At 35.9% G+C, this 15,643-nt stretch overlaps 1 protein-coding gene across 2 annotated transcripts in view; it reads left to right on the top strand.

The window, feature by feature from the left end:
* Positions 1–15,643, top strand: part of LOC127946613 (solute carrier organic anion transporter family member 5A1-like) — a 42,260-nt gene that overhangs the window by 694 nt on the left and 25,923 nt on the right. The window contains exon 3 of one of the 2 annotated variants that reach the window (XM_052543310.1): positions 119–1,078. In XM_052543310.1, the coding sequence (XP_052399270.1) occupies positions 124–1,078 (955 nt within the window). In that variant the 5' untranslated portion in view covers positions 119–123. Of the gene's footprint in view, positions 1–93; positions 1,079–15,643 lie in introns of both variants that reach the window. The other variant, XM_052543309.1, reaches the window with a different exon arrangement.

Here is a 15,643-nt window from a genome sequence, read left to right as displayed (position 1 = left end):
ATGTGATATGACCACATTATGATGAGGAATAAAAAAATTATTTTGTTTATTGTGTGTCTAATCTGTAGAATAAACTTTAATGTATAATCTTAGCTCTATTTGCATTGACTCCACTAAGCCAAAATGACTTCATCGTCTAACAATGAGACCGGGAGTGATATGTCAGAATCTCTGGAAGTCTGTGAATTCCAGGGACAATATGGAGATCCGGGTGGTTACTACAAATCCAAAAGCCTGCCCGTTCTTAACGGAGACTGTCCTAACGTTAATGAGTCGTTGGAACCAAGGATGCTCAATACTATGCAGACTTTAGTAAATACCAACCAGTGCTTGGCGTTCACTGAGCCGCGACAGAAAGGAGACTTGTGTGAACTGGAATCACCCACCAGGACAGATTTCTCCCCTTCCATGTCCAGTATGGTGGGTTTAAGTAGCTCCATGAGAACTGAAGCCAACCGAGCAGGTGGCAAAAAAATAGGCTTTCCACTGGCAAGATTCATCCGCTTTCCTGCAAGAAAGTACATGAGGGTGATTCTGTCAGACTCCATGTGTTTTCTGTTCTGTATGTGTTACCTGACGTTCATCCAGTCGTTGATGGTCTCGGGCTATCTTAGTAGTGTCATCACCACTATTGAGAAGAGATACAGTCTTAGAAGTTCAGAATCGGGACTGTTGGTTAGCTGCTTTGACATTGGAAGTCTTTTGGTGGTGGTCTTCATCAGTTATTTCGGCGGTCGAGGCCAGAGGCCACGCTGGCTGGCAGTAGGAGGGGTGTTCATCGCCGTGGGAGCAGCTCTGTTCTCCCTTCCGCATTTCATCTCTCCATCTTATCAAATCCAAGAGGTCAATTCGTCCACGGGGAACGGGGGCCTGTGCTCAAATGGGATTGGGAGCAGAAAGGATGCTCTGGATGTGTCGTCCTGTCCAAGGGACCAAGAGGGCAACGATCACTCTATATATGTTGCCCTGTTCATCTGCGCCCAGGTCCTGGTGGGCATGGGATCCACTCCTATCTACACGCTTGGACCAACGTACCTGGATGATAATGTGAAGAAGGAGAATGCTTCCCTCTACCTTGGTAAGAAACTTCTTTGTGGTTTTGTGCCATTGTCTACTTAGTTTTGTGCTTCTGTTTTTACTTTTGTTGATGAAAGGATGATCTTTAATTTCTAACATCATAGTTAAGAGTGTCATCAATTTTTTCAACCCCAAATATGTATTTTATATTAATTATTACATTTTATATTTAAAATTTCCCTAAACATACAATACATATTTAAACAAAAATATGATATATAACATTATGCAGAATTGTTATATATGAATATTTTATATAATATAAATATCTGAAAAAAACTGTATAAATATTAAATATAACCCAAACTGTATATGAAATATACACATTAGATATATTTGTATTAAAAAAATGATTTAATATACGAATAAAATTGTAGTCATATACGGTAATATACAAATAATCAGTTATAAAGTAATAAATGCATAATATATACACAGTGTATAAAGTGTATCGATATTAAACATAGCAACTATTGTTTTTATTCATTAAATTAATTAAACATACATAATACAGTATACACACAAATTGTATATTATATATTGTATATTTTAAATAAATGTATAAATAAATAATGATACATATTATTATATTATATTATATTATATTATATTATATTATATTATATTATATTATATTATATGTTTACAAAAAAGTAATAATAATAATCCTAGCGCAGCACCAGAGGTCATTGCAAGTCGAGGTGGGTATAATACAAGGTCACATGACCTTTGTTCTTTCCTCTGTCAATACATTTATCCTTAATCTTTTCCAAATCCCATTCCTTCCTCCATGTGTCGCATGCTGATGAATTTGTATGAAGTCTCTTTGAGTGCACTTGTATTTAGAGAGACTTTTGTTGAAGAAACGGTTACATACTTGAAAAACGGAGGCATCAGTGTTAAATAATCTTCTTGTTTTGGTTTTAATCAGCATCACTATATTGTCAACATGTCAAGGCATAACCATGGTAACTAGGAAGATAGGAAGCATGCTGGGAGTGTGCATAGTAACAGGTTTTGACAAAACAAAGCTGCTGTAGTTGTATGATTGATTGGGACAGACTAGGGATTTTGAGTTTTGTAGGAAGACTCTTTATCTACAGCTTGGTGAGTAAGTGGGGCAGTGGACTAACCCCCAGCTGTACACACTCCCAGACGGCGTCTTTTAAAGAATCACAGCACTGATCCAGAAACAGGGAGGGGTCTTTGTGATGGGTAATAATGCTTCAGTGAACATGTACACACAGTCTTGGAATAAAGAGCACCCCCTTATAGAGTACATGTGCTACAGCCTTAAAATCAATGTATTGATCACTGCTTACACCTGAAGCCAGTTCAGTGAGCATGATATGACTGAGAGCCAGAGACACAAAACAACTGGCTTCTCCACATTCTGACAGCCTGAGGTTTTTCTTTTCCCGTGAAACTTCATGGCTAGGAAAACATTTTTTATCTTACAATGCAATATACACCTTAAAGAGCTCCCCCCCCCTTCTTATAGTTACATTCTTAGCTTGTTTGAAGCATTAAATGGGTTGATAAGATGATGATAATGCAGTTGTTTTTAAATGTTTAATGCTTTGATTGCTTTACCTTGTGCTTTCATTCAGTATATTTTAGATTAAAAAGAATAAAGTATTTAGAAAAATTACATAAAATTGGACTTTTGGTCGAGTCTTGATTTACTGACTGCAACTAACATGCAGCTAAATATAATATGAATCATAAAACGAACCATTTATCAAATTTTGCCTACTTTCTTTCCGACATCTCCCTGTTCCAATTATTTCAAACCCCATTACAATTTGTGTTCAGCACTTGGGGCAAGCGAAGACAAATTGAAATCTCCTATATGTTGAGAGGAAGTAGAGTGAAATGTTTGCTTCATCTTCAACACTTGTTTGAGCTGCGCACTCATTCCACTTTGGGCCGTTATACTTTCCTCTGAGCTCTTCACAGGTGGTTCAGAGTTTGTCATTGCAAAACAAGAACATGCTTATTCTCATTTCTCTGCATCTGTTTATTTGCCGCCTTATACCTATGGTGTCTGAGTTAGTTGTGTGTAATGGACAGGGAGTCTGCTTTATGAAAACATTTGCATGCCCCCAAATCAAATCCCTTGTGCATATTCATTTTAATGAGCTAATGTAAGTCCATTTTGTGCAGTTTCCTCTTTCTGACACACTTTCGCATGCTAAAACGGACCCCTGTTCAGTTATCAGTGACACTTACATGTAGAATGACTGAGAATAACACCTCTAACCTATTTACTTCAAGGCATAAACATAAAAAATGGCTAAACATATAGTTATGGCTATATATAAACATATAGTTTAAAAATGCCCGCACCCCTCCCCCACCAAAAAAAAACAAAAAACTGTAAAAACACCAGTCGATGTATATCAATCAACCTCTAAGAAGAACATAAGCAGTTTTTCCACAGTGCCAACAATATCGAAGGTGTACAATGGAATAGTTGACACAACAATAAACAGTATTACTATAACAAATAAAATGTAAGTAGTATGCTTAGTAAAACAAAAACAAAAAATCAATTTTAATTTACTTAGTGTACTTGCAAAAAAAAATGCATTTTGAAGAATATCGTGGCCATTCATTTTAATACCTATAATTGACGTTAATTAGGCTACAGCTGTCAAAAAAAAAAAAAAAAAAAGCACCATAAAAGTGCACTGAAAATAAAAATTGTGTTGGAAGTAACAATTTTCAGTCAGAATTTACAAAATTTCACAAATAATTACAAAGACATTGCAGAAACATTAAATTAAGTGTAAAATTCTTTAGAAGAAAGATTGGAACAGTGTTTTCTTGTGAATGTGTTGCAACTAATCTTTTTGTTTACAACTTCAAAAATAGTGTAGTTATTATTACTGACTTGTGCATTATATTCTAAGTCAAAGTAATCGTTGCCAGAATATTCATATTTAAAAAATAATAACTAAAAAACTATCATATTTTTCTCTCCAAATAAGAAATAATGCATACAGGTGTAATGACATGAAGCTGCGTAAATAATTAGAGAATTTTCACTTTATGGTTTAACTGTCCCTTTAAAGGCACACTATGTAAGATGTTTGTAATAAAATATCCAAAAACCACTTGCAAATTGTTATATATTTCATGCAGTCGTGCACTTAAGTTATCCCAAAAGTTCCCAAGGATTTGTAAATCCAGATAATCATCCCGGTTCGTTGTTGCCTATCAATGGTGTAATATCCACGCTATATGTTTCCGCTTGTAGAAACTATGGCAACACAGGTGAATAAAAATGCTGCTGCAGTTAAACTAAATCCATTACGGTAATCACAAATAGAATTAAAATGAAATGAAAAGTGTTGACTGCAGCATTGAAGGGATACTCCACCCCAAAATTAACATTCCCATCATCCCCTATTCCCATGTCGTACCAAACCTGTAAAAATTTGTTCGTCTTCGGAACATAATTTAAGATATTTTGAATGAAAACTGGGAGGCTTGTGATTGTCCCATAGACTGCCATGTAAGTGCCACTGTCAAGATGTTAACCACACAGAAATTTGACTGTGTTTGTGAGCAGACGACCTAAAATGTGGGCGTACATTATGCAAATGTGTTATTTCGTGATGTAGAGCGTAACAGAATAAGATTCAAACTCCTGACGACTTGTTTAGGCAATTGTGAGCCTTCTCTTTTTTTCTTTTTTTTCTTTTTTTGACAGACAATAACTTTATCTGTCGTGCACTGTTGGCTACACAACTTTGCAGAAAGTTTATGTTCACATACATCTACATGACACACTGCATGAAATGTAATAGTCAAAAAGGCGTAATATGGGCACTTTAATGAAATGGGGGCCCAGGTTTTTATCTGACTGATTTATGGGCCAACGATTTTCTTAGTGTGGTGCTAGTGACTTATAGACTGCAGTCAGCCAAGGGGGTCAGTTTTGATTGGATTGTTCCTGTGTGTTTCTAGTGTGTGTCTGTATTTTAGTTTGTTGCCAAATGCAGAATGAATAATAATACTCCAGTAGGCAGCTCTGTAACTAAGTTCTGACACTATAATAACTAAGGGCCTGCATTATTTCTGTATTGGCTGTTGCACTTTTTTCAGAGATAGTTGATCATAATGCACTGATGGGTCCCTGGTGGGTTTACAGTTTTATTTGTGGTAGTAATTGAGGAGTACTGCGAGATGGATGGAGGCTCTGTTAAATTGGTGTGCACAATATCAGGATGCCATGTGTAAACACACCTACTCTGTCAGCCTGCTTCTGGTAAATTTAGAAGCGGGTAACAGCTGCTGCTTTTTGTGTGTGCATATGTGAGAAGGAGAGAGACCCTTACTTTACAAGGTGTTTCTTCAACTACAAGCACTTATTGTCCCATTGGGTTTTAGGAAATAATTCTGAGAATGTGAATTGAGCGGAGCAGATTGATTTTTGAGTGAGCAAGTAGTGGAATTTTAGAACATTGGAGCGTTGTGGTTTTCACTAGATCCAAGAGCGCTCCACTACTGCTCCATCATAAGCACAGTTAATGCCAACAAACCATAATATAATTGCATTTTATTAAAAATTCATACATTCAACATCATTAACTAGCTTGACAGATAATTGGATTACTAAAATCAGAAAAAAACCTGACGTTTACAATGACGCTATGGACGAGTGCGGGAGGGTTTTTGTTTGTAATTTTGATTGGGTTAATTCACGTTGTAAAACAATTTATTGTACAGGTAGTTTATCTCCGCTCTAAACGAAAGTGCTGCTACATTGCTGCACGCGCGCACAGCACACCAGCTCACGCATAATGTACAGATTGCATGCAGATAGAAACATTCAGGAGTGCTGAAAATTATTTACAATGCTGTCCTATGATTTATCAGCTTAAAAACTCAAAACTTACAGCTTATTCTGTTTCTAAAGTAAGTACAACCCCTTAGATTCACCATAGTGGAGAGACACTGCTCAGGCAAGCAAATTAAACAGTCATTTAACATAGACTTGGGCTAATTGTAGTGTTTCAATAAATCACGTTAAAACGTATTATTCTAGTACTTTGTATTTATTTTTCGTTTAAAACAGAACTGAACAGAACTTTGTGATATTTTAAAATATACTGAAATACTTTTGCTGCAAATTTCATCATGGAGCGAAGGCGGAGCAGCGTTTTTAAACCGTGGAGTGAGGAGCGGGAAATAGTGAACCTGGTGGAATGGAGTGGAATGACTAATGCTTTGAGCGCGGAGGGGAAATTGTTGCCGCTCCACTCCACATAGTACATACTCTGAAACAATTGTTGTTAAACATACTTTTCATAGTCCTACTAGTTTAATTATTTTCATTATTATTTTTCCTCTATGCTCCACCTTTCTGAAATGCATAGATTTTTACAAAGCTCATTGTTCTGAAAAGCGAGGTGTGCTTTAATTGGCCAGCTATCCATTCTGACTGCCCGAATAGTTCAAGTGTGTGACAGAAATGTTACGCCCCATACCATACAGTACTGTGATGCCATGTCCCGGTGCGACGAGACAAGACAAATAAAACCCATTAGAAACAAAGGAATTTGTTACTTTCATTGGGGACATAATTACTGATTATGACTTATATTGTATTTTTATGCTTTGTGTTGCATATCGTGCCGCGTAAACATAAAACCATGTCTGCATTTGTGATCTGTGAAACAACAAGCGCTACTCTCCACTGCTCAAAACCTGCGAAACCTCATTTTGTGCTAAATGTTTCCAACACACTCTGGTAATACATTCATGCTTTCTTGCTCAGGAGTTTTATATTTTCCTCCACACACTCCATCCAGTAAGTGCGATCATGTTCCCAGGGCTGTGCTTTTGCCGTTACGTGGCCTCACAGAACATTGGCACCCATGTCAGGCTACTGACTTACAGAACAGCCACTTCCAAACTCAGCCACAGGCTTCGGTTACATGTTGGAGTTTCTCAGAAGATTGTGCAAGTAACTAATGAGCTTTTTACCAGCCTCCGTCACTGTCTCATACTCCCCTCAACATTTAAACACGTCATCGTCCTTTTGTATGTATCACGTCATTGGGAATGAACTGTATTATTAGAAAATCTCAGTTTATTCAGTTTCAGTATATTCACAAAATTTATGTTCTACAGCAATAGATTCTAATACAGGCTGTTTCCAAGTGACTAAATTGTTAAATGTCATATGAAAACTGAATACCCATTTTTTGGGGTGCATTATATTGTAGTGTTGCTGCTCACAAACTCCAAATAGCCTAGTTTAAATGTCTGGGCTATGTAAATAATGTATGATTTTGTGTTTGTATTTAATATCTTGATGCATAATGATTATACATTGCCATTTTATATTGCTTGCACATTAGACCTATAGGCCTGTGTGCAGGCAGATTGGGTCTGACAGATGTCACATAGAGTTTGAAATGGGATCAGAGCACTTGTTATGGTGTTAATTTAAATTAGTGCCTGTCTGCAGGGTTTGCGAACAATGCATGTCAATTTGAACAACTCAAATGAAACAACCCTAATTGCAGACCCAGGACTGTCACCAAATGACAGTGGGTTGAGCTAAATTTTTACAGATAACTTTATTAATTGCTTTGACCTTGGGAGTGTCACAGCCTTCTCCCTTCGGAAAACTGTATCATTGCTGACTGTTCATAAGCGCTATCTGCTGTCAGGGAGTGAATCTGCATCTCATTCAGCTCATTTGCTGTTTTTTTTTTTTTTCAGATATGTTTTATGTAGTATAGTTTCACAAAATTAAAGTCAGACCATTCTGTTTTTGCTTCAACTTTCGAAATGTTACAATCTAATTTATATTAAAAATTAGTCATGCTTGTATGCTTCATCTTTGTTTGGATCATGATTAAAATCCAGTATTTGCCTCTAATCTTAAATGGAAAGAGCACAGACAAAGCCTTAGTTTGTTATTAAGAGATTTCTTGTATTTCTGTAACTTGTTTGATTTCGGGTTTAGTTTTGTTATATTTCAATTTCACAAAGAAACGTGCATATCACAAATCCTGGAAAATACATTCATTGTAGTTTTTTAACCCTAAAGTCGATTAACGCATATATGCGTTTTGAGTCATTTTTTCCTGATAACCCCGAAAACATTTTTTATTACACTTTGTCAGTTTTAATCGTACAGATAAGAGCAATACAATCAATTGAATCTGTAAAGGGTCTGCTTTTTTTTGGATACAGATATAATGACAACAAAACTTAGTGCACTTATAAAATAAAGATAACAAACAAGGTGCGCTGTCTGCAGCCTTTGTCTGCGCTGATCTTCTTTTAAAAACACGTCATTAAAGTGAATACTCAACGAAGAGACATGAGAGAGATATCTATAGAAAGCTTGACATATTTTTAAACTAAACAAGTGCTGCCGAAAACAGATATTCTGTGATAAAGTAATCCATATGAAAACAACACGATGTCTGTTTTTCATGTCTCCCTTCATTATATCTAATGTGACCACACCCCCGCGCTTAACGCGCTATTCAGATTCAAACTGAAGCGCGCGGCTTGAATACGCCCACACAGAAGAAAAAGCAGCCAGACTTTTCAAGTTTTTTTTATTTGACTGTTTGCTTCGCGATGAGAGGAATAAGATATAAATCACCCCAAAAAGATGTGATGTGGTTGAGGATTTGAAAAGAATGAGGCACTTTATTCAGCAGAGATCATAAACATGAGTAAGTCTTTTTTTATTTATTTATACTTGTACTAGTTTTCATATAACGTGTAAACATTTTACTAGTTAGACTTTTTCCAAACTATAATTCCTGACTTAATGTGTAATCAAGTGAAACATTATGAAGTTTCAATAACAATATACAATACTATACCATTCAAAAGCTTGATGTAAATAATGCAAATGTAACAAATAGATGACTGCAACAAATGTAAAAACAATGTTTTTCTTTCGATTTATTCCCTCTAAAAACCCAGAAAAATATTATCAACTCTTTTCAACATTAATAATAATGATAATAATAATAACAATAAATGTTTTTTTTTTTTTTGTTTTTTTTTTAGAAAATAAGATTGTTAAAAGGATTTCTGAAGGATTGTGTTGTGTGACTGGGGTAATGATGCCAAACAATTTGTTTGAAAGTCAGCTTTGATTGTTCATAATTAACTGTTTAACTGCTCCCCCGAGTGGATATTAAATTACGTTGTGGGATAATTAAATATATTCTTAATAAACTACAAACATAAAATTATATACTTTTATTTTGTTCTCACATTCTTTCTTGCAACTCCTCACTCACAGTGGCACAGCTGAATGAGAGGCTCATTATGCAGCTCATTATGCAGGCCTTTGTCTTCTCAGGTGTAAATCACAATGATATTCATGGTAGTTGACGCCTACTCGCATATGACATAAGAGCAACCAGCACAGTCTTTCGATTATCTCCTTTTGCGTTCCACTGAAGAAAGAAATTATTGCAGTTTCATATTTTGGGTGATCTATCTCTTTAAGTAGTGCATTTGCCCCCAGCATTGTGTGTACTGTGGACATCTTTATTACAACATTGGTCTGAAATACACCTCACCTATTGTCTTTGCTAACTGTGTTCTTAAAAGACCTCTTGTTGCTTCTTGTTGAAATGGCAACGATATGCAGTTGGAACCATATTACACCTAAACAAGAGGAGAAAGACTTGTGCGAAAACTCATGCCATCTCCATTTTTTCACAGAACCCTGTTGTTTTGCTATAAATACATGTTAAGGTGATGATTTGCAGCCTCACACTTTGGCCTGTTTGGGATTTTAGATGTGACTTTGTCTTATCTAATGACCTTCCCTCAGGATATAAGGCTTTCTGAACTGCATGTTTGCCACATCTCTTTCCCAGCCCAGAAGCTGTGGAAAAATATCTTCTCTGAGGATGGTAGCAAGTTATTTATCTGTAAGATATGCCTGTACTGAGATTCATAGGTTGAAATTCTAAATCCAAGTATTTGGTATTTAGAAACAATTTCAGAAATGTAGCATGAACGGTCATTTGTCCATTCCATGTGTGTCGAGTCACATTTTCCATGTGCCAGTTTCCCATGCAATGACACAAGCTTTTGACTTGCTGGTCACTGGTATTGCAGTGCATCTTCATTGGTCTTAATTAGCCCAAATCCTCGATTCTATGCTAATCTCATTTTGAAGACATTGCCCCAGTTCAGAGCAGCATTTGAATGTAGATGTAACATCTGCTGCTCAGTAGGTTTGGATGTGTTTTTGTAGAATGCCTGAAGTATTGATTTACATTTACATTTAATCATTTAGCAGATGCTTTTATCCAGAGCAACTTACAAATGAGGAGAACAGTAGAACCAACCTCTATATTTTTTTATTAAATACATTTGAAAAAAGAAAACGAAAAAATAGAATAGGTAAGTGTTCATATTAATTGGTCTGGTGATTTATTATAGGGCTTGCTTTATAATATTTTGCATGGATGGAGGTTGGTGGATCTGACTGTGAATTGTCCAAAACAGAGCCCTTGATGAATTCTTCTGGGTTGTGTTCCTGTAGATCTCTGGATTGTAATGTGCACCCACAAACATCTCATACAGATGGGATTTCAGGAATTAACCTTTCTGTAAAACCTAGAATTACCTTTTATGACCTTCTCTTTCATAGTTGTGATGTATGTTAGTATTAATAAAATGTTCAGAGCTTCAGGTATGTTCTATAAATCAGTTATAATCAAAACTCAAGCTACTACTATAATTTGTGTTCAGAGTTATATTTTATAGCGACAGTACAGATTGATTTATTATAAATAAATACTTTAGAATCCTCCACAATTTTAATTAGCAGCAATATCAGAAAATCTTTTTAAAAAATCCGAAAGGTTTAATGTATCTAAATCATGGCCCCAGATGCATCCACAGATGTCTGAACTAAATCCTGAATATCCACTGACCCCTACTACACCAACCTGCCACTGACTTTGAGATAGAAAGTCTCCAAGTGCATGTTAGTTCATTCTTTGACACCTGACAAACACACAAAAGAGTGGGTACCCATCTCTCTGCCCCTTCGCCATGTGTTTCCTTGAAAATAATTGCACAACTTAGAACGTTTGTCAGCCTATCAGATTCAAGCTGCCCTGTAGTGTGTGTGTGTGTGTGTGTGTGTGTGTGTGTGTGTGTATGTGTGTGTGTTTGTGTTTGTGTGCATGTGTATATATGTATATGTGTGTGTGTGTGTGTGTGTGTGTGTATTTTATCTAATTTTATTTTTATTTTTCACTCTTTAAATGGGCTAGCAGCTGTTTCTTGTTCTGTCTTTACTTTCTTAATTCTAGTTCCCTTTAGTACTCCATGTTTTCTCTTATTTCATGGTCAGTTCACAGAGAAAGAGTGAACGAAAGCATGAGAAAGGAAAAGAAAAAGCAAGATAGATCGCACAGAATGGATGAGATTACAGATTTAGAGGCCAAAATGAGCATTTGACCTCACAGTGAATGACGCTAGGGCTGGCAAAGAAAAAGGTACAAAGGGATTACCAAATTTTTTGGGGGGCGGTTCCTCGTAATAACATTCCTACACCAAAGCCCTTTAATGAGTGGAGTGTAACTTCGTTCAGTGGGTCACATGGAGGTGGTTATTGATAGAATGTGTGTAAAGCCATTATAGGCTGGGACTGTCTTGACCATCAGCCCATCCCCCTTCTCAGATGCTGGCAGAGGATGTGATTAAACATCAGCTTTTCAGAAAGTTTAATTTTGTTTTTAGTTACAATCACATAATTACACTGGTGTGCATCCTCACCCCTGTGCTTATTTATTAGGGGTGTAATGATTCACTTGTTTTCTCAATGCATCGATTACAAACCCTGACGATGCATATGCATCGATCTGAAACATGATTTTTTAACAATAATCTCGGACAGTAATCGATTTAAAACGCTAGCAATCAAATGAATCACGATTTCTATAGCGATTCAATGCTTTCAAATTATATACACATTAAATTACTACAAGCAAGAATTAATGGAGACCTTGAACAGTGTACGTGCCTCGCTTATCTCCTAAACACGCTCCATTATATCACCGCCCGAGACTGTCACAGGATTAAACTAGCAACTAACAATGGACAAGTGTTCTATAATCCTGTGAGTGCACTTCAAGAATTCAGAATATAATCGTTTTAATCGAAACAAATCTAATTTAATTGTGAATCAAATCAAATCGAATCATTCTGAATTTGCAGAAATCGAATCGAAAACCTATGAATTGTGAATCAAAACGAATTGCTGCCTACCCAAAGATTCACAGCCCTATTATTTATTGAATAATTTGTGCTTAAATGTGTCTCTTATTTTTTGTTACACTGAATAAAAAAAATGAAAATGCAAAACCAGTTTATAGCATCGTGAGGTTGAGCTTTTCACCAGCAATGATAGATGTTTGAGAAAAGGACATCACTGTGTGCAGATTTCAATTTCACAATTTCAAGAAGTGGTATTCACTGAATGCCCTTTTACAAAAAGTCAATTCAAATTTTTCTCTTACTTCGAAGTACTATCTTATCTTACATGAAATTGGTCCCAAGTGCACTTCTTGGCAGCCAGTAAAACCAAGACAGAAAATAACATTAAGGTGGCAATTAGTCTGTGGAACAGTAAGTCAGGTCCATGAGGAGCAGGTCAGCTGTTTTAGCTCCACATCAGGGTGTAGGAGGGAGACCGGAGCCTCCTGAAAGCTTACTTGGGGAAATCTCCAGCTAAAGAAGAGCAAAAAGTGGCTACTTTGAAGAACCTAGAATATAACGTATTTTCAGTTGTTTCACACTTTTTTGTTATGTATATAATTCCACATGTGTTAATTCATAGTTTTGAGGCCTTCGGTGTGACTCTACAATTTTCATAGTCATGAAAATAAAGAAAACTCTTTGAATGAGAAGGTGTGTCCAAACTTTTGGTCTGTAATATATATATATATATATATATATATATATATATATATATATATATATACATACACACACACACAGTGTACCAGAATACAATCAATTTCTAAAATATGAGTAAGCTTGAAAAAATAAAATTGCCCTTCAACTTTTGTTAAAATAACTTCAAATAGGGCTAATCAGTGACCTTGAAATTTAGGAAATTGTTGGTTGTTCTCTAATTTTGATCTCCACTTTGTTTAATTTGTACCTGTGCAAATGGAATGCATAAAGAACACCAGTTGCTGTAAATTTTTAATAGTTTTCATAGCTTGACTTCCTTAAAATTGCTTCTCATGCTAATTAAATTCACTAATCAAGCAGCTTACCTAATGTGTTTCATCTCGTTTCATAATATTTAAACAAGATTTCATAAGTGGTCCCATTGGATAAACAACAACAGTCTGTTTTTTCTTAACTCATTTGCTTATAAAAACGTATCATGGTGTTTGCAGAATTAAGCATTAGCTGGGTTTGAGCATAAGAAATCTCTACACTATTATTTAGACACTAATAGAAAATAATAATTTAATTAATCTGTTTGAAAGAAGCCTGTTATGCTTACCTAGGCAGTATTTATCTAACAAAATAGAGTAAAAAATATTAATGTTATGAAATATTTGTACAATTTAAAATATATTTTTTTCTATTGTTATACATTTATAGATTTAATGTTTTCATATGTATGGAAAGCTGAATTTTCAGCAGCCATTTCTTCAGTCTTCAATGTCACATTAAAAGGTTGAATGGTAGTGTACTTTATCGTCAAATGTAGCCAGAGGGACTGACCATATACAAACAATATTGGCCATAATGCGTACAGGTGGACGGGTTAACCAGCTTGCTTTACTTTACTTACTTACTTCATACTTTATTGTCAGACTGTGTCTGAAATTTGTCTTGCATAACAGTATTTATGTTTACAACAACATTTAACATACATTCTACATTGACATTCACTCCAGCAGTTTTTTTTAAAAGGTTAGGATATATCAGGCAGTGCCTGCTGAGATGACAGCTTCTGGAATAAGATCTAGTCTTGTGAGGAAACCTGACAAATTATAGTAATGACACATGACCCAGGTAACACAGATCTGGCTTTGGCAAAAATTATTATGGGGATTATTAAACGATTAAGGGATAGTTCGCCAAAAAAATAGATATTCTGTCATCATTTACTCACCTTCATGTTGTTCCCAATCTGTATGAGTTAAATTCTTTTGCATAACATAATAGATGTTTTAAAGAATGTTGGGGTCCAAACAACAATTTTTAAAAATATAATCTTTTTGGCACAGAAATGCAGAACTCAACGAACAGGGAAATAAAGAAGAACAACATAACTGACAGTTAAGATAAAGTGCTGTCACTTTGATTATACATCAGCTAAATGGTTCATCCAAAAAAATTTAATTCTGTCATTGTTTGCTTACCCTCTTGTCATTCTAGATACCTACTATATGACTGTTTCATCAGAAGAACACAAAATGAGGTGTGCAGCTGAATTAATAAAGTTTAAATTCATGTCATGCAGTGGAGGTGAATAGGGATTGAATCACCATAAAATTAGACCATGCCTTTTCCGGCCGCTGAAGCCAATAACCTTCCTGTTAATTATCCTGTGAAGTGTATTTGTCTTTGTCTAGAGTCAAGGCCCAGAGTCAAAAACAATAACAGTACACGAGCATCGCTGTTCTGCCAGAGTGTTTATGATATTGTTAGTTGTTCAATGTCAATGAAAAGTTGTGTGATTTAATAATTTGTTCCTAGTGAATCCTGTTCACTATTTGCATAGAAATGGTGAGTTTGTTGAATGAAGCTCATAGTGTCAAGCGCATAGTCTCTCTCTCTCTCTCTCTCTCTCTCTCTCTCTCTTTCTCTCTCTCTCTCGCTCTCTCTCTCTCTTTCTCCCCCCATTTTTCTCTCTCTCTGTCTCTTCTGTGTCAGCTACATTGCTCTTTTTGTCTGATGGATCATTGCTGCTCTGTGGCCTTTGAGGCCTCTGTGTCCTCTTTGCACCTCATTAGCCTCAAAGTCATACCTGCCCCGGGGACACAAATGCCCTCAGAGAGGACTGTGGTTCCCTCACAGATTTGTGCTTCAGGTGCAGCTTAGTGAAGTGAGTTATTGTTGCTGCTTTGTGAAGTTTCTGACCATAATTTTAGGAGTGCCTCAAGGCTTCGTAGTCAGGTTATTCCCATTCTTACAATTTTTTTTTCACAAAAGGTGATGTCGGTGCAACCCAGTATAACCACTGTTTTTTCCTGTCCTACAAATAATGGATTTTTATAGACCTGTGTACACTGCAAATGTACTTTTAATGATTTTTTTTAACAATATTATTATATATTGTAAATAAGATACATTATTTATTAATGTATATTAGGTCATATTAAACACTTGAGCTTTATGAAGTGAATTGACTGAAGTGGTGAGTGGCCAAGTATGTTGACACGTACTCGGAATTTGTCCTCTGCATTTAACCCATCCAAGTGCACACACACACAGCAGTGAACACACACACACACACAGAGCAGTGGGCAGCCATATTGCTGAGGCACCCAGAGAGCAGTTGGAGGTTCAGTGCCTT

The sequence above is a fragment of the Carassius gibelio genome, chromosome A24, assembly GCF_023724105.1.
Source record: "Carassius gibelio isolate Cgi1373 ecotype wild population from Czech Republic chromosome A24, carGib1.2-hapl.c, whole genome shotgun sequence".
In the NCBI taxonomy this organism is placed as follows: domain Eukaryota; kingdom Metazoa; phylum Chordata; class Actinopteri; order Cypriniformes; family Cyprinidae; genus Carassius; species Carassius gibelio.
The sequence above is the reverse complement of the archived record's forward strand: the minus strand, read 5'-3'. Positions and strand labels throughout refer to the sequence as shown.